This window comes from Medicago truncatula, chromosome 1, assembly GCF_003473485.1.
Source record: "Medicago truncatula cultivar Jemalong A17 chromosome 1, MtrunA17r5.0-ANR, whole genome shotgun sequence".
Lineage (NCBI taxonomy): Eukaryota > Viridiplantae > Streptophyta > Magnoliopsida > Fabales > Fabaceae > Medicago > Medicago truncatula.
This window is the reverse complement of record NC_053042.1, coordinates 43,696,946-43,719,134: the sequence shown is the minus strand read 5'-3', so window position 1 is coordinate 43,719,134 and position 22,189 is coordinate 43,696,946. Positions and strand designations below refer to the sequence as shown.

The following is a 22,189-nucleotide window of genomic DNA, read 5'->3' as shown; positions in this document are numbered from 1 at the left end:
GATTAAAGGTAATTTTTTACTTGTAACCCCAAAACAATATTTAGAGGTACCGTGCTACTCATGCTAATTTTATGGTTTTGTATTTTTATTTATTTTCTATTAGATTAGGTAGTAGGGGGGCTAGCTTTTGCATGATTCAAGAAATGGGAAATGAACCCCATAAACCTTTGGCAAACTAGAAAATACTGTTTGAGTTACAGCTCTTAGATACATGTTGAGTACATATTTCATGCGATTTACTATGAAAAGAATTTATAGTATACAATTGAAAAAGTTAAGCTCATTCAGTGAGTAATAATATACTAAAAAAAAAATGAAATTCCTAGAAGAATTTCATTATTCTATTAGAACTTGTGCAAATTTGTTAAACTCGCGCTGAATTCAGAAAACAACCAAGTGTGGATCCTTATGATCCGGCTACAATTTCTGCTAGTAAGATTCTATCATCACATCTTGTTTCATTTTTAGCAGTTCTAGTACTTGGATCACAGATTCAGGTGTAGCATGTTCTGTACATGTTTTTATTTCTCATAATTTGTTAAACTGCAAGTTTGTGTCCACTCCTGAGCATTTAAAATTGTTTGTTTCTGCTATTAGTATAGTATGGTTAGTTATTGATTTTCTATTACACGCTGTTCTGCACATTTTTGACTTTAACAAGTGCTTTGTTCAGACATTCACCTTAGACAATTACCTTCATCACCAACCTTTTCTACATCCAGGTACACAAAAGTTGAGGAAGATTGGCAAGAGTGAGCTGGTTGATGGTCTGTACCACTTTATCATTTCTATGAGTGCTGCACAACACACTACTGTTACATCCCTAGTTACTAATAATATCATCATACAATTTTGATTTGTTTTCTTTTAGTGTTCCGGTTAATAAAATGTATGGACAATCATTTGCGAACTCAGTGTTGAATAATTCAAACTGCTCATTTGTGGCATGTAAAGCTTAGACTCTTTTAATGTTTCCGTTAATATCTTTTAATGTATAGAACTATATACTATCTTAAAATTTAGACTTTAAAGCTAGCTAAACCTCAAAAGTTAGTTGAAGAGGTGAGTACTCAAGTGTAGACAATGTGAATCTCCACCGTAATACGTTGATATCTACTGACATGTCTCTTATCTTATTGCCTACGTTTTTTGTCTGCTCATATATCACTACACGAAGAAGTTCGAATCAGAATTAGTGGAAGCGATGATGTTTTATAGATAAGATAAGGGTTAAATACTGAATATGGTCTCAGCACTTGCAGTACATGCTGAGATTTAAATTTAAGAGGGACTGCAAAGTACAAAAAATACTAGTGTCATGCCAATTCAAGATGTATTTAGTACTTTGTAGCATTAAAATTGTTTTCTCTGAATTAGGTCATTGGTAGATTGCTAAAGCTTTCGAGATTTTAACATGTAAAGTTCTATTGTCTAGGCCACCAAAAAAACAAAACAAGATAATTCAAATTATATGAGATACAAATGTTGAAGCAAACGGGAAAGAATTTGATAAAACTAACCCTTCCAAGTTCTGACCCCCACAGAAATTTCTCTAGGTGACACAAACATTTTTATAATTCTAGTGCACTGGCACTGCTGAAAACAAAGGGTAATTATACATTTGAATGAAACAATTTAAAAAATACGAGGCAAATTGAAGTGAACAGAGAGGAATATTGGAACCTGTTGAAACATAGCAGCTTTGTGGTCGCGTAGCTTCCTCTGTAAATAATCCATCGTTACTTTCTGATAAAATACTTAATCTACATTATACACGGAAACAGCTTTAAAGGTTTTTGACTTGAAATGGAAACGAAGCATTAATAAATGGTGCTAAAAATATGAAATTATGTGTTTGAAATGTGAGATGAAAACATTACTTCTTTTGCTTTGTTGGTTTCTGTTAATGGGGGATTCATTCCTCCTTAATTTGCATACATAGTGTGTGTAGTTTCTGGCTGCAGTTCATTGAGTTTAAAGAAGCAGAGGACCCCAAATAGGATCCTCTCCATACTCTCTAACTCTATATTATATTTTTATTTTTTATGAAAAAGAGAGCGCAATTTTAAGATAGGGATGGAGCGAAAAATCGGAGAGAATCGATATTCAACTGTCAAGAACTCAAGATGAAAACTGTATATTACGGAGGGGTGTATTGAATTAAGACTTCAAATGATTTTAAAAGACTTTTTAATAATAAAACAATTGTGTTCTTTTTTGGTTTTGTTGACTTTTTGGTTCCAAGTGAAAGAGAATTCTACTAACCTGAAGTTCGATAGATAAATAAAACTTGACAAAAAATTGTTTCTATCAAATACTGAACTTTAGTTTTCATCGGAACAACTTGAACTCAATCAAATGATTTATTTTTACATGCAACTTAGTACCATGAAAATAGATGGGTACTTTGTCAAGCATCCTAGGCTATATGTTGTGATAAATTTCAAAAGCAGATGTTTGGAATGTTGTGCATTAATAACGATTAAATACATTATATTTAATTAAACTGCATGAGTGTATGTTCAATTAGAGGAGATTCGAATTCGAACTCACTGCTTTGACCGGTGCCTCCGAGGCACCGTTAGTATTTCCCTTTTATAAATCATCGCTTATTGATATTTTTTTATAGATCACTTATTGATATCTCTTTACGGAATGCACAATTCACTTCAAAAATTTCAAATTATCTTAGGGGGATTTGTGATTATACCTATTACATCACTGCAGATTTTTGGGTTTGTAGTTGCAGATTTGCCCAATTATCCTGATATAAGAAGATCTACATCAGGATATTGCTTCTTTCTAGGGTTATCATTGCCAATATATTGCAAGGCTAATTATGTTTGCAACATATGGTTCCATGTAGTACCTTCATTGATGCACTCAACTTTGGTTGCTTTAGTGTACTCGACAACTGCAATGATGCAACCAACGAGGCTACACCTTCATTGTAGAAGGACATTTTCTCTTTTCATTTTTTCTAGTGGATTTCATTTAATATATTTTGTTGAGGTGTAGAGTTAGAGGAATTGAGTGTTGGGTTATAAAGAAATAAAATATATTAATAGATTCCAACTAATCATTTTTTTAAAAACTGCTAACAACCTTAAAACAACAATTAAAATGAGATAGATGAAGTATAATTTTTACACAGAAAATTTAGGATATATTACTTAGACAACTATTAGACCTGTAGTTTCAAGACAATTTTTTTTTTAAACAATGCCTTTTTTGAGATGACAATTTATCAACTACACTAAGATACCGTTTGGTCCGGCTTTTTTTTCAGCTTCTCTATTTTTAAGGAGAAGTTAGGCCAAACACAATATCAATAAAGTACATTCGAAAAAAAGTACATTTTTTAAAATGCATAAAATTAAATGGAATGAGCTTTAACAAAAAGTTGTTGAATGCTACTTCAAAAAACTACTTCTCCGTAATTTATTTCACAAGCACCTCTCTTCAACTCACGCAGACAACCTTTTCTTTTATTTTTTAATATTATTTTTCAATTTGTTTTTGTCTTCCATTTTTTTAACTGGTCCATATAATTTTTTTTTAAAAGAGGATCAATTTAATTTTATTATCTATTTTTGAAGGAATTTTATTATCTTTTTATCACTTATATATTTAATTTTAATATCGTTTAATTATCACAACCTCACAAATATTTTTATTCATGCTGTCATTGAATGACACCAAATATTTTTATTCCCTTTCTTCAACCTCACAAATATATACACACACACACATTAGCGTTTAGAGTAATATTTTATGTCCGTATGTCTGTTTTTTTTTTGTTACGCTAATGCGTATAATTTTTTTAGTATTGCGTAATGCGTACAATTATTATTTTTATAAGTACAAGTATAGATGCCTAAAAAAATATACTTATATATATTTTACACATTTATATTGTAAGAAACTATGCATATCTTTTTCTTATTAAAAAAACTAAACGTATCTTTTTCAATGACACCAACAATGTAACAAATATAATATCATATAATATAAATTCTTATCTTTTTAAATGACACCAAAAATATGATATTCTTATAACAAAATTTGTTATACAGTATAGTTGGAAAAAAAAAAAAACTATTCTCTAGTTTAGCTCAGTTGATATAGACAATGTATAAATATATGCAAGGTCGCGGGTTCGAACCCCAGACACCACCAAAAAAATAATAAATTCAATGTTTTGTAAAATATTTTGCCAAACAACTTTTAACTTAAAAATAACTTTAGAACTAAATAAAATAAAGAAATCAAACAGCTTTAACTTTGTTCTTAAAGAGTTTTATTTTAACTTTGTTTTAAAGTAATTTTTAGACCGAAAAAAAAGTCTGGCCAAACAGTACCTAATCTAAGGTGTGCCTGAGTTAGATCAAATACTGAGTTGTTAAAGTCAAATTCACAGGCCTTTCAAAGTAAGTGTCTCTCCAAAACTTGAGAAGGAAATACTAATTTCCCCAACCCAAGAGCAAATAAAAGATAATGTACAATTGAAAAAGATACTGTACAATTATCTCTACAAAATCCAAATCAGTGGGGAAATTTCCAATTATCTTTCCAAAACTTGCAAAGTGAAGTATTAAATATAGAGATAACTATCCCTCCAATGCCACCAATCGTCCAACATGTCATGATTTCTAAATTTGCTAAAATCCAAATCAGAATAAAAAAGGTTAAGCAAGTCTAAGCATCAAAGTATCCACTGGTAAAGATAACTATGCCTCGACTTTTGGCATCCACGACCGGGCTAGTTGGATTGGTTCATTTCATATTTATTTAGTTGTAAACTATAAAATCTTTTGAAGAGGCAAAAGAAATGTCAACTGTAAAATCTAATTGGAGAAGGAAAGGAAGTGAATGGCATATCAATATTGTACACTCACTTGGTTTGGCTATAATAATATACATCCCACAGATTAACAATTCTACAATTTTAGCAACTTCAAGTCAACAACCATGTTATTGTCACGTCTCTTTTGGTCTATATGCTGCATTGTCTTGTTTCTTCTCTTTACTTCAAATTTCCTGAACAAATCAGCCTCTGCCTTAGAAAACAACACTGACTATTCTGCATTACTCAAATTCAAGGAATCAATATCCAGTGACCCTTTTGGAGTATTAACCTCTTGGAATAGTTCTACCCACTTTTGCATGTGGCATGGAGTAACATGCGGTCATAGACATCAAAGAGTCATAAAGATAAAGTTGGTAGGATACAAACTGCAAGGTTCTATATCACCTCATGTTGGGAATCTTTCTTTTCTGAGAATCCTCTACCTTGATGATAATAGCTTCCAAGCCAATGTCCCGCGAGAATTAGGCCGTTTATTTCGACTGCAGGCCATCTCTTTGGCCAACAATACTTTAGAAGGTCAGTTTCCAATCAGTTTGACAAATTGCTCTCAACTAAGAAAGATCAATTTATATGAAAATCATTTGATTGGCCAAATACCGATGGAAATTCACTCCCTTGCCAAGCTTGAGTTTTTCAAGGTTGCAAGAAACAATCTAACCGGACGAATTCCACCTTCTATATGGAATCTTTCTTCCCTCACTATTCTCTCTTTTTCTGCTAACTACTTGGAGGGAAACATACCAGAAGAAGTGGGCCTTTTAAAAAACTTGACAAAGATGTCGGCGTCACGAAACAAATTATCTGGTAAGCTTCCCTTGTCACTTTACAATATATCTTCTCTCGCTTACCTCCACATTGGAGGAAATCAATTCAATGGCTCACTTCCAACCAACATGTTTACAACCCTCCCAAATCTTAGGCACTTTTGGGTTGGTTCGAATCGATTCTCAGGTCTGATCCCAACATCCATCAATAATGCATCTCGGATTCAAATGTTCGATATTGGTTTAAACAATTTTGAAGGACAAATTCCAAATCTTGGAAAACTACAAGATCTTTCTGTTTTGGCTGTAGCCGAAAATAATCTTGGCAGCAATTCATCATCCAGTGGTGATGACTGGGAGTTTATAAAGTCTTTGGTAAATTGCAGTCAACTTTATATAGTAATTGTTGAAAGTAATAACTTTGGAGGTGCTTTGCCCAAAATTATTGGCAATCTGTCCACCCATCTCTCAACACTTGCTATGGCTGGCAATCAGATATCTGGAAAAATTCCAACAGAACTGGGAAATCTTGTAAACTTGATTTTCTTGTCCCTAGCGAACAACCTCTTAACTGATGTTATTCCAGAGAGTTTTGCTAAGTTTCAAAACTTGCAAGTTTTGTCTTTACATATAAACAGACTGTCAGGTGAAATTCCAGCGACTTTTTTAGTAAATCTCAGTCACTTGTCTCAATTGGATTTAGCAAACAATTTGTTCATTGGAAAGATTCCTTCAACTATTGGAAATTGCAAACAGTTGCAAATAGTAGACTTTTCAATGAACAACCTTAGTGGAACTATACCAACACAACTTCTTAGCCTTTCCTACTTATCACTACTACTCAACCTATCACATAACTCATTAAGTGGTAATTTGCCTCCTGAGGTGGGCAAGCTTCAAACCATTGGGACGCTTGATATATCTGAAAATCATCTCTCTGGTGGCATTCCGGAAAATATTGGAGATTGCTTAAGCTTAGAGTACCTATTTTTAGAGGGTAATTCTTTCGACGGAATCATACCATCTTCTTTAGCTTTACTAAAAGGTCTTTTACAACTAGACCTGTCACGAAACAACTTGTCTGGTTCGATTCCACAGGAGTTACAAAAAAATTCTGTTTTAGAATTGTTCAATGCTTCCTTTAACAAGTTGGAGGGTGAGGTCCCCATGCTTGGCGTCTTCCAGAATGCTAGTAGAGTTTCATTGACTGGCAATAACAGGCTTTGTGGCGGGGTAGCAAAACTGAATCTGCAACTTTGCCCTCCAAAAAATGTGAAAAAGAGAAAGCACCATATTCGCCGCAAGTTGATCATCATCTTCTCAATTGCATTTCTTCTTCTAGTGTCATTTGTCGCTACTATCATCATCTATCAGATAATGAGGAAAAGGCAGAGAAAAGCATCCACCGATTCAACAATTGAGCAACTTCCAAAGGTATCATACCAAGAACTACACCATGCAACTGACGGGTTCTCGGTTCAGAACTTGATAGGAACTGGAGGTACAGGTTTTGTGTACAAAGGAAGACTTAATTCAGAAGAAAGAGTTGTTGCTGTAAAGGTTCTAAACCTTCAGAAGAAAGGAGCTCATAAAAGTTTCCTTGCCGAATGTAATGCTTTTAGAAATATCAGGCATAGAAATCTAGTCAAGATTATCACATGTTGCTCTAGTGTGGATCACAAAGGTGACGACTTTAAGGCAATAGTTTATGAATACATGACAAATGGGAGCTTAGAGGAATGGTTGCATCAAAATGCAGAACACCAAAGAACTCTGAAATTTGAAAAAAGATTAGAAATTGTTAATGGAATCGCTTCAGCATTACACTATCTTCACAATGAATGTGAGAAGCCTATTGTTCATTGTGATTTAAAACCAAGCAATGTCCTTCTTGACGATGACATGGTTGCTCATGTGAGTGATTTTGGCTTAGCCAGACTTGTTTCAACAATTGATGGCAAATCCAATAATCAAACCAGCTCAATGGGAATAAAGGGGACTATAGGTTATACTCCTCCAGGTATGTATAGTTTGAAACTTATTTTGTGACTGTTATATAGAAATGTTGAGTTTTGGATTAGGATTTGATTTGTTAGAAACATGCATATTTCAGAGTATGGAATGGATACTCAATTGTCAACAGAAGGCGACATGTATAGCTTTGGGATTCTTCTTTTGGAGATGATGACTGGGAGAAGACCAACTGATGAAATGTTTAAAGATGGGTACAACCTCCATAACTACGTTAAAATTGCATTTCCAAATAACATTTTGGAGATTGTTGATGCAACTCTCTTCTCAGAGGAAAATGACCTTCTTGCAGTTACAACAGAGGTTGCAAGTGATTTGAATCGTAATGTTGAGAGGTTCTTATCTTCTTTATTTAAGAGGATTATCTTGTTCAGTGGAGTCTCCAAGAGAAAGAATCAATATCAAGGATGTCATCGTGGAACTCAATATAATTTCAAAAGCTTTGGCTGATTAAGGGATTAAAGGTAATTTTCTACTTGTAACCCCAAAAAATAATTTAGAGGTACCGTGCTAATCATGCCAACTTATACAGCTAATTTTATGGCTTTGTATTTTTATTTCTTTTTCCATTAGATTAGGTTGTAGGCGGGCTAGGTTTTGCATGAACCCCATTGCTCCACCTTTGGCAAACTAGAAAAACTAAAATGGGGTTTCATGCCATTTACTATGAAAAAGACTTTACACTTTCATTTGAGGTGTTAGGGATATGATAGAAAAAGTTAAGTTCATTCAGTGAGTAATATAAACATAATAATATACTAATAAAATGAAATTCCTAGAAGAAATCATTAGTTATTGTATAAGAACTTGTGCAATTTGTTAAACTTGCGCTGAATTCAGAAAACAACCAAGTGTGGATCCTCATGATCAGTTTATTTCTGCTAGTAAGATTCTATCATCACATATTGTTCCCTTTCTGCTAGTACTTGGATCACAAATTCAGGTGTAGCATGCCACCCATGTTGCATGTTCTTTATATGTTTTCATTTCTCGTAATTTGTTAAACCGCAAGTTTGTGCCCTTTCCTAACCATTTTCAATTATGTGTTTCTGATATTCATAAGGTATGGTTAGCTATCAATTTTTTGTTACATACTGTTCTTCACATTTCTGACTTAAATAAGTGCTTTGTTCAGACATTCACTTTAGAAAATTAATTTATAATCAACTTTTTCTACATCCAGGATACACCAAAATTGAGGATGATTGGCAAGGGTGAGCTGGTTGATGGTCTTCAATAAAATGTATGGAAAGTCGTTTGTGAACTCAGTGTTGAATAATATAAACAGCTCGTTTCTAGCATGTAAAGCTTAGACTCTTTTAATGTCACCGTTAATAAAATAGACTTTGTTACCATCTTAAAATTTAGACATTAAAGCTAGCAAAACCTTAAAAGTTAGTCCAAGAGGTGAGGATTAAAGGCCGGACAATGTGAATCTTCACATAATTTCGTTGCTATCGACTGAAGTCTCTCTTATCTTATTGCCTATATTTTCTTTCTGCTCATATATCAATGTTATGGCTTCTGGTGGTTTCTATTTGCTTAGACTTGGATGGCATTTCATTTGGTTTACTGCTAGGGTGACTTGGATTTCAATTTGAAAATTATGTAATATCATTTGAAAAAGTAAAGGAAGTATATATGTAGAAGGAAAAGATTGAAAAGAGACGATGTTAAATGTAGAGTATAATCTTGAAAAATTTACATAATCTTCCCTTAAAGATACTACCATGCCAATTGAAGATGTATTTAGTACTTTGTAGCATTTTAAATCATTTCTCAGAATTAGATCCTTGGTAGATTGCTAACACTTTAACGATTTTGACATGTAAAGTTCTATTGACTGGACCACCAAAAAATCCAAAAAAAATCATGAAGGCATATGAATCAAACAAATTAAAGTATAATCTTGTATTCAAAGAAATGCAAAAACAGGATAACTCAAATGATATTAGATCAAATGTTGAAGTACCAACAAACAACAAACTCTTAAACAAATAATGTACTATCTCCGTCCCTAATTATAAGTTTCTTTTGAATTTTTTTTTTTATCGCTTTTTATAAGACATATTTGCTATTTCCAACTATATTAATTATTTCTTTACATACATATCCCTATTTATTATACATCTTTTTCTTCAATCAGCAATAAATAATATGTTAAAAACATAAACCAACCCTCTCTCTTAAAGGATAAAATTGGAAAAACAATAATAATTACATACATATTTAATACAAAGGTGTTGCTAACCATTGCCCTGACTTGCCCTCAGGGCAATGATTAAGGTAACCAAAATTAATAGTTTTAACATTGGAAACAACAATTTATAAATTTTTTACAAGTTGACTTGACTACTTTTTATCATTTTCCAACATAAAATTTCTATTTTTGTTCCTTTATTCAATACCTCAAAGGCAATGGTTAACATTTTCCTTAATACAAATATTAATTCCCACCTATAATTAGGAGCGGAGATAATAATCACTTTCTTCGGTTAGTGCAACAATTAATACACTGCATAGATAATCAAATTTTGTTGAATTGATTTCATATAAGAAATAAGAAAACGTGGGCATATTAAAGGATTACTGGAACCTGTTGAGACATAGCAGCTTTGTGGTCACTGGTCACCTATCTTCCTATGTAAATGATCCATGGTTTTTTTTTTTTTTTTTTTTTTTTTTAAAAAAAAATAAAAAAAAAAAAAAAAAAATAGTACTAATAAATAAATAGTACTAAAAATAAGAAATTCTGTGTCTGAAATGTGTGATGAATCATTGCTTGTTTTGTTGGTTTCCAAAATTGGGCATTCCTCCTTAATTTGCATACATACTGTTTCCTCCCATTCACTTTTTCCTCCTCTCTCTTTACCCTCTCTTAATCCTAATATCTCTTTTGGTTATATTTTTATTTATTTTACAATGAAGAGAGAGTAAGTTTGAAAGAGATAGAGAATTACGGTAAGGGATGAGAGGAAAATCTAATCAAGAATTATTTAACTTAAAAATTAAACACCAACTCTCTTCATGTCAATCAAATTGTTTATTTTTACATACTCACCAACCCTCATCCTAGATTGATAATTTTGGATGCTTATAGAGAAATGGTGACTATGAAAAGTCTCTCTCCTTTTTTGTGTACCACATTTAATAAATTGTTTTGAGATAATTAAATTTTGATGAAATATTATAATATATAGTTATTGATGAGACCGATTTAATATGTGTTTGTTCCCACGTCTACGTGCGTTTGCCAACCCCTACAAATTTTACCTTTGTAAAAGTCACAGTAAACTTACATAGGGATGTGAGAATTGTCTTCGGACCGTGAAATCATACATACCATTATGATTTCTTTTAGGTGCTTAGTTGAAAGAATTTAGTGTTTTTTTTAAGAGGAAAGAAATTTGGTGTTTATTAAGCATCAAACAATTAAGAAAAAAAGTGATGTGTACACGTGAGATCCACTTAAACACTTACTTTGTCAAACATCCTAGGCTATATGTGAATTTCAAAAATAGATGTTTGGAATGTTGTGTGTCAATGAGGGTGATAATACATTATATTTAATTAAAGGTTTAATTGCAGTTTTTACCGTCATGTTTTTCAGGAACATTTTATAAGAAGAATGAAATTTAGTAAACTAACAAACATGACATGTATATTTCTATCATTTTATTCTCAAAAATCTACGGATATAACTTGAAAGAAACACACCCCAATATAAAATTACGGATTGTTATATGCATATATATATATGGGGAGGGATATTCTGACTCCAAGAGTAAGTTTGTTATGTTACTCCACATCTTGGCCTTTGATTCTAATATGAATTAATGGCTAGGATTGATTAACAATAAGGCAAATTCTATGATGTACCCAACATTTTGAGTGTATCGGTAAACCAACCATTAAATTAATAATTAATTGATTGTTTTTTGAAGAAAAATACTTATTTTCTATCATTGACAATTATAATAATTAAATCTTATTACCAAAAGCGTCGATGAAATAAAATTTACTTTTTTTGAATTTTTATTGATCATAATGAAGAATATTGATTATTTTTTATGAGAAAATGTTAAAAATTTAATATAATTCATATAAACAATGAAATGATGTTTTTTTTTCTCATGGGATGATGTTTTCTAAAATATAAAAAATGATAAATAACAACTTATTTCATAAAATGATCATTACTTTATAAATTTATGAAGCGGAGTATCGGTACACCTCAATTTGTGAGATCTACCGTAGAAGCTCCCTAATAATAATTGTTATAATGAGATTTAATTCTTCTCTTTACTGAAAAAAGAAAAACACGGAAACAATGAAAACACTTATCACGGCAAAAACTGAAGGAGGATACATCAAACTCCATTGATTGATTACTTCCCTTTGCTACCTACAATTGTTTTTTTAATACAACTACCATTAATTTGACATGATTCTTTATCATATATTCTTGGTAATTCTTCAATAGCCAATCTGAATTACTTGTATTCTGCCGATTATCACACCAATTGCCAATCTGAGTTTGATCGTGAAAAGGGTTTTGGGTGTTTTTGGGTGATTAGCGTTTTTTGATGTTTTCATATTTTCTAGTACGGACAAGTATTAAACCTCACTATAACAATTATTATTATTAATCAATCTTAACCATTAATTGATATTAGAATTAAAGGCCAAGATGTGGAGTAACATAACAAACTTACTATTGGAGTCAAAATATTATATATATATATATATATATATATATATATATATATATATATATATGAGATATGATCAAATGACACCATGGTGTCAAATTTAGTTTGACACCAAATCTTATCAATTCATTTCATTTAATCCAAAGGCTTAAAACTATCACCAAATTAATTAACATACATCAAATACTCTCTATCACCTAATTAAGAAACATATCTATCATCATTAATTCATAATCAAACAATATCTTCTTGTTTTTGGTAGATTCAAACCCTTTTTATTTTCCCCTAATTTTTTTCTTTTAGCCATAAGCACAAACTCAAACTTTATAATTTTTATAAAATCATGATAAATCTTAATTCAGTTAAACATGAGACACAACGAGTCCTCTAAAAAAAATTAGACCTATGAGTGACAAAATAATCTAATTAGCATGAACAATTCAATAATCATTTGTCGAGCTTGTTGGTTTTTTTTTTTAATACAATTTAATTAATTATTAAAAAAATATGAGTATATGAGATAAAGACAAAGAAATATCATTGATGGTGATCATGACTCAAACAACCATAGGTATAATTCATTTTATAAAAAAGTTTAGAAAAGAAGTTTGAGTATGATTATAGAAATCTGGAAAAATTTATAAATTTGGGGAAATAAAAAAGAGGAACAATTAAATTTGGGGAAATAAAAATGGAATGTTTGATTATAAATTAATGATGATAGATATTTTTCTTAATTAGGTGATAGAGAGTATTTTGTATATATTAATTAATTTGGTGATAGTTTTAAGCCTTTGGATTAAATAAAATGAAATGATGAGATTTGGTGTCAAACTAATTTTGACACCATGGCGTCATTTGATCCTAACCCTATATATATATATATATATATATATGACATATCAAGTGAGAGGAGTTTTTAAATGAGAGGGTGAGACGAGTAATTAACAACATCTGATTAAAACCAACGGTTAAGATGCTTCAGATTTAAAACCCACTAAAACCATGTGATTAATTTCCCCTTCTTCTCAAGCATCGCTTCCCTTTTTTCTCTGGTTCCAACACAAAAACTGCACTTTCCTTCTTCCAGTGTCAAACGTAAAGAAGATAAACAGATGCATATCATGTTGTTGGTTTTCTTATTCCCAAATAGTTGTGTTTTTCATTTTTGCACCATTTGTTATCAATTTCTTCTCAAACAAATATCGAATTAAAGACATAAACTTTTCTTAAAAAATCAACAAAAAAGCTTAGATATTCAACCATGGGTTCTTGCTAGTTCTCTTCTTTGAAATTAAATTAAATTCTCTTCTTTCATAATTTTTTTTTCTTTTGAATTTCATAAATTAATTTAATTCCTTAAAAATTAGGTTGAAAAATTAGAATCCAAAGGTGTAAGCGTATCGAAGCAATGGGGTTTGAGGAAATTCATAGGAACTAGGCAAAAGAAATCCAAACGGTACAAAGAAGAAGATGAAAATTAATCACATGATTTTAATATATTTTAAAGCTGAAGCATCTTAACCATTGGTTTTAATCAAATAGTTGTTAATTACTCCTCTCACCCTCTCATTTAAAAACTCATCTAATTTGATATGCCCTATATATATATATAAATTAAAATTTTAAGGGGGACTATTGCCTCTATGGGCCTCCACTATGGCTCCGCCACTGCCCCACTGGTGTGTATCGAAAAATTGTACAAACCATCTTAGGCAGAAATATACACGTTATGGATAACTTTGCCACCATTGCGATCATAACCAGCTTTGAGGGAGAATTTAATTCGATGAATTTGGTTATGGACAGCATATATGCATTTTGTTTGTTTGCAAAATCAACAAATTAATTACTCGGTAATGACATAAGAAATGATGTTTGTGAAGAGTTTCTAACATCATTGTTGCCTCACTAATTTTTTTTTTCTTTTTCTGTTGGCCAATTAGTCTTTTTCCTTTGGTCTTGTATGCTTTGTATTCATCGATTTAATTTCCTCCTGATGAATTAGTTAAAGGATATTGCTATGTCTTGCGACATTTATTGTCCCGAGAGTTTTACGATATAAGATGTATCAATATTTTCTCTAAATTATGCTCCACCACGTACCTTGCTTAATTTGTGGAGTTTTATTGGCCAATTGATTTTTGCTAGTAATTCGGGACAACATGTCAATGGAGAAATAGCATTGGTCTTAGTTAAATTAATGAACAAGTACCCATTATTGATTCTATTTTCAATTCTGATCTAGAGTAACATACACTGTAACTGTAAGGTCCTTCAAATCCTTCAGTTATTCGGTTTACTGTGATTCGTTTCAAACAACAATATTTATTATCACTAAAAATTAATATTCTGAGCATGACTAGCGAATAAAATTTTCTTGTCCACTATATCAGCTTCCAAAACAAAAATATCCCAATTGATATATACTCCAAATGGTCCATTAGCAAATCTGCAAGATATGCTTTTACCTTCAACTCACACTTTGTGTCCCTAAACACTCTGACTTTGTGCACATATAATTCATTAATTGACCATTGACCACTTTAGTTCTCTGAACTGACTTCAAGTTGAATTCCTGAAAAAATATATACCTATGCTTTTAATACATGTTGACAGCTATTTCCCATATTGTTGGAAAAGCATTTAGAGATGCAAGCAAAACCAAATGAGAGCTGACTTGATTCATTTTTCATTGTGGCTTGCACTTCCTTGACAAAAGGTTCAGATTTTTTAAGGTTTGATTACTACATACTCTTAAAATTCATCATAAGCGGCTTTTGGTGATTATTCTTAACAATATTTGATTATATAATCAACATTGGTTCTTAATTAACAACTTATGAACAACTCATCGTTGAAGTTGCTTTAAAATGCCTACTCTGCCCTTGATTAAAACAACAAAAAAATAGAGATTATAATATAAAAAGTGCGGAATATAATATCTTTCTTTTCAAGATAAAGTTGAAGAATCTCAACAATGCATAAGAGAAAAAGAGAAAGTTTCCTTTTAACTTTACAATCCTACGGACAATGCAAAAAGATGTAAAAGTTAATGCCTGCTTATAAGTGCTTAGAACATGTTTACATATCGACGTTAAGATTCTATTATCAAGATCCTCTTTAATTTTTTCTTTCTTTCAAATATTGGGTGATTGACCGATTAATGTTCATAATTAAATAGTATGTTATAATAGATACATATTTTTTTGTTCAAAAGACCTAAAAGTTTTATAATTTACTACATCCGTCCCTAATTATAAGACATTTGGAGAATTTTTTTTTTGTCCCTTTTTATAAGACTCCTTTGTTATTTCCAACTACATTAATTATTTCTTTACATGCATGCCCCTATTTATTATACATCTTTTTCTTCAATCAGCAATAAATAATTTTTTTTATGTTGCGAGACCTAAGGTTTAAACTTTCGTAGTCTTACCTCAGGGCTGACTTTGTAAATGAACCTTTTTAAAATCAATTATAATTCTTATATTTAGGAAAAGCTAGCAAAATCTATTAACAATGCTCCTGAAAATCTAGATTGCCAAAAGACGAGACTCGGCTTGTCTATCCTACTATGTTGTTCATTGGTCTGTTTCAAAAACAAAGGCCCTTTAGCGCCTTGGGACGAGAGTGGGGGACACCCTAGTACCCTACTACTCAGCCCCTTAGACATCAAGGGTGTCATGCCTTAATTTGGCTAAGAATACTTACAGGACCATGCAAGCCCTTTCTATTGTTCATACAATCTTCAGCTGCCGAGAACAAAGTCGCCGATCATCGGACGCAAACCATAGAATTTAGATAGGACCTCAACCACTAACAGTAGGATCTAAGTTTGTGGACCTCGAGAATTTGGTCCTTTAATCGTTAGGACGAGGAGTTTTTTTGTGTAAAAAACAAACAACATGTATTTTAATAAATTCACAATTCAAGATTTCAAGGCATGCCATGAATAAAGAAATAACAAGTACAAAAATGTCATGGTTTTAGTTTAATGCAATTTTCTCAGAAATTTATGTCTCACTACAATATTTTTGACTTTAGGTCGCATTGAACTAGTCCACGACTAAAAGTTCGTTGTCTAAAGTTGAACTAGGTCACATTTACTTTAGGTCATATCTACTCATCTTCTAACAAAAAATCGTAGTGATTTCTTTTATGAAGAGCTCTGACCACGATTAGCAAAGTGTTTTACAGATTAGGTAACAGTTTTTAGCCGTGGACTAGTTTAATACTATAATTAACCTAAAGTAAAGAATGTTGTAGTTATTTCAAGATCACTTTAATGATTGACAAAATAATTGATATGGTAAAAGATTTATAGTTTTTGAGACCTTTTATATAATATATTAATAATTTTAAAATAAAATTTTATAACCCTACATAACGACTAAACTGAATTGACTCTATTTGATAAGAACATAGCAATGCTGATCATATAGTCTAGGCTTTGGACATACACCAATAGAAGTATATAAATAAGACTTGATTAAGAATAATATTTAGCAGATTACATCATAGCTAACAAATAATAGAAACTTAATAGCACATCATTGGATAGACTATTAATGAATACTTATCTTACTTAAGACTATAATAGTACTAGTTATTGTCTAATACTAGTACTTTATTCTTCCAATAAAGGTAGCTGCTGCTGGGACGTGTATTTTGCATGTGTTCCTAAGATCAAATTAAGCTAAATTCGGTATGGCCTAAGTAGTGGAACGAGTGAACCACTTAGGTGTAGGGACATTACTTCATTGGTGGACCCCACAAGCCTTCCTCCAATGAATACTGCAGGGACAGGTGCATTACAACCCAACTTTGTTATAGCTTTCTCCATTTCTTTCCCTTCAGGATCTTTGTCAATTTCATGAATCACAGGGTACACTCCAATTTCTTGAAACAAAATGTTCACTGCATAGCATAGACAACAAGAGCTCTTGGTGAATACCACCACACCCTTTTCTGTAGCCAACCTCATCACCTTCTCCATGTTAATATAAAAACTGATCAAATAGGTAATTTCAAATAAAATGTAGATGAAAAAATAATTATTTTCTAGAGACAAAAGTTACAAGCAAATGTAGAGGCTAAAGGATAATTGGAAATATATAGAAAACTATATATATTTGAGGCTTAAGGTTACTTAAAATGCGCAAGTATGGTAAGCTATTTATAGGACGTAAAAACTTAAGCTAGGTTTAGGACTTGTTTCTTTGAACAAATTAAAGCACATTCTAAAGAGGCTATGCTTTTTAGATGCCCAACTACTTTGGAGATATAAAGACCTTCTATACCACTTTTAGACTGAATATATTGAAAGACATTATTTACATATGCAAATGCTTCAATCAGTAGACAGGTTATGAGATCATAGCCATATGTTGTATGTTATGACTTTCTCAATAGTAACAGGTCAAAAAAAATCTTCCAAAGATCTATTTAGAGCATCACAATGGGGTCCTCTCCTTTGTAGCATCAAGTTAAATAAACATACATCTCCATTATAATTTCTCTCCATTTTTTATGGGTTCTACTCAAGTAAATTTTCGCAAAACTATGTTCGTAGTTTAACATTTTTCCTGAATTTTGGTTCTGAATTTTTTCGTCGAAATTGTCTTTTACATTACATTATCTTTGCATTGTTAGCCACTAAATTATACTAAATTGTATTTGTAGTTCTTTAAGTTTGACCATTTTAATTTCATGAATTACTATGCCATGAAGTGTTAAGATTTAATCTGAATAACATGATCAAGTTGATTGTCCAAACCACTTTGCAAATGAGGTTAATGACATTGGTCATGTGAATATGGTTTTCTTTCCAAGTTTTTATAGGTTGAAACATGTCTTAAATTGTTTTAGAGAACTCCAAAATCTGTAGACGTTTAAAGAGCTTGATTGATGCTTTATGAAAAAATTATTAAGGGTCATATTTTCGCCGAAGACCATCTTCAATGAGAGGGTCTCTCATATTTAAGACTTGGTATTTATTAAATACCTCCATTAAAGAAAAATAATTTTGCGTACTTGATGAGCACAAGGTCTCAAATAAGTATCCTCTCTCTCCGAATGTCCCACTCATTTTAAAGATTAAAATATTGAAATGTAATGATATAGAGTTATCGATAGATGATTAGTGGCAGTGGCGGATCTTGAGTTTATTTCTCGGGGGTGCCAAATATTTGTAGAATATATACTAAAAAGTTTCAAAATTATATACAATATTGTGAACTGCTGTGATGGTGTACAATTGTATGAATGTGACATGAGGGATGCCGGTTCAAATCCCACTAGGACCTTTTTTCCATATATATGAAGAATTCGTCAAAAAATATAAAAAGAGGGTGCCATGGGGTTCAAACACGCGACCTTTTACTGGTAAAAAAGACTTCATAACCGTTGCAACACCAGCATAAAAATTGTTATGACATGCCTAATATGATATTTATATAAAGGTTGAGGGGTGCAGTGGCACTTGGGGTGCCTGATTAGTGGGTCTTGATTAAAGAAAATGTATAAAGTGTTCGGTTGGAGGGATTAAGTGTTTATTAGGTACTTCTATTAAAAAAATTATAAATGAATGATATGTATATGTGAGACTCATTTTAAGTACCTAAAAATGGGGTTCAGATTTAAGTACATGTTTACAAGTACTCCCTCCGTCTCTAAATTATAGTCGTTTAAAGTTTGTGCACGATTATTAAGGAAATGATTAATTGTGTTGATTTCAATGGTAAAATTAGTAGCATTTACTAAAATACTCTTATTAATTGTAGTTAGTGGAGTAGTTAAGTTGGATGAAATTCAATAAATAAGGGTATAATAGTGGAAAAAAATAATAAATGTTGCATTGATATTGTAAAGTGACAATTATTTTGAGGAAATGAAAAAATGCTAAAGAGACAATAATTATGAGACAAATAAAGTATAATGCAACACAAATAACTAATTTGAAAAGAAGAAAAAACTTAAAGAACCAGTATCATAAAAAAAAATGAAATTTCAAGGATTTCAGAGGTTATTTTACCAACAAAAAAAAAAATATTATAAATGAATATATATTGTTCAAATGTAAGGATATAAAATTATTGTTGACGTCTATTTAATAAATTTTTTAAAACGTTGGACTGAATGAATTGAGAACTTAACAAGTGTTATCATTAAAATTTTACAATCACTCGTGTATACACAAGAACCCCAACCTAAATAAATAGAAGGAAACTGTGTTGTAGATTCTTTTCATGCTATTAATTTATGTGCCAGCAGACGTGTATCACGACTGACCATTAGCTAAAATGATGTAAACACTTTATCATGCAAAAAGAAAAAATCAAAGGTAACATGAGTGTAAATTTTAGGACGAAGGTCAATTTATGTGAGAATATAATGTTGAAGATTCTTATTATCAAGTGCTTTAATATTTGAATCCTTATGCAGAAAGATTGAGAATGAGAAGGCTTTCGTACACGATTGAATCCTGTTGTTGTTGCATATTGATGTTCTAAACAATTAAATGAATTCTACACGATCATGAATTAACACAGATAAGCTATTCTACGGTGCATTTAGAAATTAAAGAATTTTGGTACATTTACTCTCTTAAAAAATGAATTAACAATCATTTTTATAAATCAAAAATCTATTCATCAACTTTTGTATTTTATAAGCTTTATAATAATTTTTATATTTTATCGTAAAAAACATTCAATATTCATTACGAGAATGAAAATTCTGAAGGAAAAAAAAATATTTCACTAACATTTGTTGGCAAATAATATTTAGTTATTATCAAGACTCATAAAGAAAATGCTATCGAGTGCCCTCGTATAAATGATAGGAAATAGTTTTTTTTTTTTAAAATTAAAAAAGAGAGAACTCATTTGACTAATAATTTAAAGACAAAATATATCGGTGCATGTCAGGTTTGCTCATGAACTATAATTTTATTTGAGTTTAAATTTGTGTCATGTGATTTTTATGTGCAACAAATTAATGTAATTAATTCTTTAAAACTAGGATTCCCTCAACTGTAGGATCTCAATGTGTTCTACGTTGTTAGGAGTTCAGAGGAGCGCGAAAGTAAGAACGGTTCAATGCGCAAAGAGCAGAAGCAAGGAACACATACATTTTTACAAAAAACTTTAAGGTATTGGGTTTATGAGTCACCTCTTATATATATATTCAACATTTTTATTCGTTCATAGGCGATGTAGAATTTAACCATTCACACGTGAAATCCAACAATTTGCCCCTCAGTGTTCTCATCTCCTATAGCAGAGTCCGGCTCCCGCTCCCCGCACCAAGCCGAATTAAGGGCTCTGATACTACTTGTTGGGGGAGTTTAAGAAAATCGGGAGCAACAACTGCATAAATGCTCCAAGACCACAAGTGAGAAAAACATAGCATCTCCATCTAAATCCTTATAACATTAAGTATATGAGTCAAGTCTCTTATATATCCAAAATTATCAACGATATGAGATTTAAATACTTACATTTGAAACCCAACACTAGATATGGATAGTTTGTAGCTACTTTATGATACAACAATTGTAGGAACCGCGCTAGATTTAGCATGCGGTTGGCAATGGCTTTGTACAACATTACTAAGATTAATAAAAATCCACCATTTTCTAATATTTAAAAAAAAATTCAGGAATATGAAAAAATTTGCTTGAAACTGAAAATAAACTATGTCGATAAATTATTTTTACAATTTTCATATTCTCATCTTTTTAGCTCATTTCCTTATTTGATGATCTTCATCGTTGAAACCAAGAAATACCATGTTTCATGCATGCGTTCTACTCATGCAATGATAGATTGTTAAATAGAGACATTGAATTTTATTCGAGCATTAAAACTGATAACTAATGTCATAAACTTTACAAACGAGTTATCTTTAAAATTGTTGAATCACAATAGCTTGTACAAGTATCAAGATTAGCAGATTATTACATTATATAGCAAACAAATAATAGAAACTTAATCACACATCATTGGATAGACTATTATATTATGAATACTTATCTTACTTACTACTACTAGTACTAGTACTAATTTATTCTTCAAATAAAGGTAGCTGCTGGGACGTGTAATATGCATGTATATATGTATTCCTAATAATAAAACTGATCAAATTAAGTTAAATTCGGTATGGCCTAAGTAGTGGAACAAGTGAACCACTTAGGTGTAGGGACATTACTTCATTGGTGGACCCCACAAGCCTTCCTCCAATGAATACTGCAGGGACAGGTGCATTACAACCCAACTTTGTTATAGCTTTCTCCATTTCTTTTCCTTCAGGATCTTTGTCAATTTCATGAACCACAGGGAACACTCCAATTTCTTGAAACAAAATGTTCACTGCATAGCACAAACAACAAGAGCTCTTGGTGAAAATCACAACACCCTTTTCTGTAGCCAACCTCATCACCTTCTCCATCTTAATATAACTGGTTCCAAATAAAATGTACTAAAAATTATTTTCTAAATACAAAAATTGGAAATATTTAGAAACCTATATATATGTGAGGCTTGAGGTTATTGAAAATAAGCAAGTATGGTATGCTATTTATAGGGACGTGCAACTTAGCTAGGTATAGCACTTTGAACAAATTAAAGCAAATTCAAAAGAGGTATTGCTTTTTAGATGCCCAATTACTTTGGAGATATAAAGACCCTTCTATGCCACTTTAGACTGAATATTTTGAAAGACATTATTTACATGCATTTGCTTCAATCAGTGGACAGGCAAGAAGACTATAGCCATATATTATATGTCCCCTCAAGTATCAATATTGT

The 22,189-nt window shown here is 31.4% G+C and overlaps 3 protein-coding genes across 3 annotated transcripts; 1 reads left to right on the top strand and 2 right to left on the bottom strand.

Moving 5' to 3' along the window:
* The first annotated feature begins 4,946 nt into the window (after positions 1 to 4,946).
* On the top strand, positions 4,947 to 9,202 carry LOC25484776 (probable LRR receptor-like serine/threonine-protein kinase At3g47570). The gene is made up of 3 exons (XM_013613762.3): positions 4,947 to 7,654; positions 7,748 to 8,129; positions 8,849 to 9,202. Exons 1-2 carry the CDS (start codon positions 4,972 to 4,974, stop codon positions 8,113 to 8,115), a joined length of 3,051 nt encoding a protein of 1,016 aa, XP_013469216.2. The 5' UTR covers positions 4,947 to 4,971; the 3' UTR covers positions 8,116 to 8,129; positions 8,849 to 9,202.
* A 7,649-nt stretch (positions 9,203 to 16,851) lies between these two features.
* LOC25484775 (monothiol glutaredoxin-S11) lies at positions 16,852 to 17,516 on the bottom strand. Its single transcript, XM_013613761.3, has one exon. It carries the CDS (start codon positions 17,374 to 17,376, stop codon positions 17,077 to 17,079), a length of 300 nt encoding a protein of 99 aa, XP_013469215.1. The 5' UTR covers positions 17,377 to 17,516; the 3' UTR covers positions 16,852 to 17,076.
* A 3,768-nt stretch (positions 17,517 to 21,284) lies between these two features.
* Positions 21,285 to 21,917, bottom strand: LOC25484774 (monothiol glutaredoxin-S11). The gene has a single exon (XM_013613760.3). It carries the CDS (start codon positions 21,828 to 21,830, stop codon positions 21,531 to 21,533), a length of 300 nt encoding a protein of 99 aa, XP_013469214.1. The 5' UTR covers positions 21,831 to 21,917; the 3' UTR covers positions 21,285 to 21,530.
* Between the last annotated feature and the right edge of the window lie 272 nt (positions 21,918 to 22,189).